Source organism: Trichinella spiralis (genome assembly GCF_000181795.1).
Source record: "Trichinella spiralis strain ISS 195 chromosome Unknown Scfld6, whole genome shotgun sequence".
NCBI classification, from domain to species: domain Eukaryota; kingdom Metazoa; phylum Nematoda; class Enoplea; order Trichinellida; family Trichinellidae; genus Trichinella; species Trichinella spiralis.
In genome coordinates, this window is record NW_003526945.1 from 253,193 (window position 1) to 255,122 (window position 1,930).

Here is a 1,930-nt window from a genome sequence, read left to right on the forward strand (position 1 = left end):
AGTCCGATATTTCAAAGCTCACCTCTCCCTCTCCCGGGTGCGGTACCAGAGGCCTGCCGCCTGCTCGGATCCCAGCAATGGGATCTCAAGCAAGGTTTTTTTTTCAGGCCCGACCGCCCCCCGCGCCGCCCCCCGCCCTCCTGCCCGTTAACGGGGACTTTCCCTCGGCGGAGTCTCCTAGTCCCGTGCTGGCCAGAGACCGGTTTTAAAGAGATGACCCTGTCCATTTGTGTGGTAATGGACGTTGTTTGAAATCTTGTGCAATGGGATTTCAACACCTGTGTGAATTCGTAAGACGTATCTGTCCTAGAGGCAGTTATGCAAATTCGCAATTGACGTAGTGCCGAGACTCTGTTTCGGTGCCAATCTAGTGGTGATCGTTACTCCCCCAAGAGGAACGGTAAGCGTCGCTATGCGTTTGTGTTATTGTCTCGCTGGCTCTGACACTTGGCCAATGATTGACATTAGATTTGCCGTCACACCTTTAACTAGTTCATTTGGCGTTGCACCTTTCATCAGTTTAGGCATCAAACATTTGAAATTAATCTCCTTCGAGAGTTTCCCCTTATAATCATGCTAAATAGTTTAAATTTGCTAACGTTTTATACATTAATTTATTCATTTAGGAACTTAAATGATATATAAAATATAATGTTCATTCATCTAATAATTGGGCAAATTCAGTTTTTGTTTACATTACACTGTTTTAAACTAAAAAAGTTTACCAGTTTTTCATTTACATTTCATCATATAGAAGATTTTAATTATTCATTAATCTTATACTGATAATAATATATTTTTAGTTTAAAGCAGTTTTCTACTTTAAAAAATGTAATGTCACAGTAGATTTCTACTTTAAAACAGTGTAATGTAAACAGTTAAAAGGGATGTAATATAGTAAACATTAAATTAGCATAATTTTATTTAATAATTATTAGTGAATTAGCTATTGTTTGAATATAAATTTTTTACGTATTAAAAATGTTAATCGGGGTCTCCTTTAATTAGGTAATGGGGAAAGAAAACTTGGTATAAATGAAATAAACGATTAGCTTAGCCAAGGTGCAACGAGATTAATCTTTTTATAAATAGGAAGTAATTTTCTATAAATAGAATGTTATTAATCCGTAACATGTAGGAAAACAATGTATTAAATATGAGATTAATTTTAATATGCTAATTAGAAAGTTTAAAATGCAACGTAAATGCTTCACTGAGTATTTTAATTTTTAATTAGGTTAAATAACGTCATTCGTAACAACATATTTTAGCAGTAAGAGTTTTTTAATAAATGATTAACATACAATGTAAACACAAAAGTGGGTCATAAAATTTTCTAATTAGGTATAATAACGTCACTCGTAACTACATATTTTAGCAGGGTTTTTAATAGTTAATTAGAATGTTTTAAATGGAATGCAAAAAACAGCAACTTACAGTACTCAGTTTTATTTGAAAAGATAAGTAGGCATAATACATTAAATCAATAATGATGAGTTGTAAATCATACGGTAAGTATGCAAACATGAGTTGGTTCTGCAGGACAGTACATTAATATTGAGTATCAGGTGTGACGGCAATTTGATGTGCATGAGGCGGCAAGGCTTAGTAGGCGAGACGATTCACATTTGCCTGGCAACGCACGCCATCTGGTGCGGAAGCTACGTCTTCGGCGGATCAGAATGGCCATCTGGTCCGTCGAGGGTGGATCAGATGGATCCACCCATGGTCATCTCGGCCAAAATCGTGAGGCCAGCACGTGGGCTAGGAGGCGATGATGCCTTGGGGGTCCCCGGGGCAGGAGGGCGGGGGGCGGCGCGGGGGCGGTCGGGCTGACCGAAAGGCAGGCCTCCACCGCAACCGAAAACTTTTTTTTAAAAAAATTCACAAAAAAAAGCAACCTTCCCCCCCGCTGAATCGACGAAAACGC

General features: G+C 38.5%; 1 protein-coding gene across 1 annotated transcript; it reads right to left on the bottom strand.

The window, feature by feature from the left end:
• Positions 1-1,709: 1,709 nt before the first annotated feature.
• Positions 1,710-1,867, bottom strand: Tsp_10061a (hypothetical protein; the record flags this gene model as incomplete). Its single annotated transcript, XM_003373167.1, has 1 exon — positions 1,710-1,867. A coding segment is annotated over one exon (158 nt), but the record flags the coding sequence as incomplete, so codon positions are not given.
• Between the last annotated feature and the right edge of the window lie 63 nt (positions 1,868-1,930).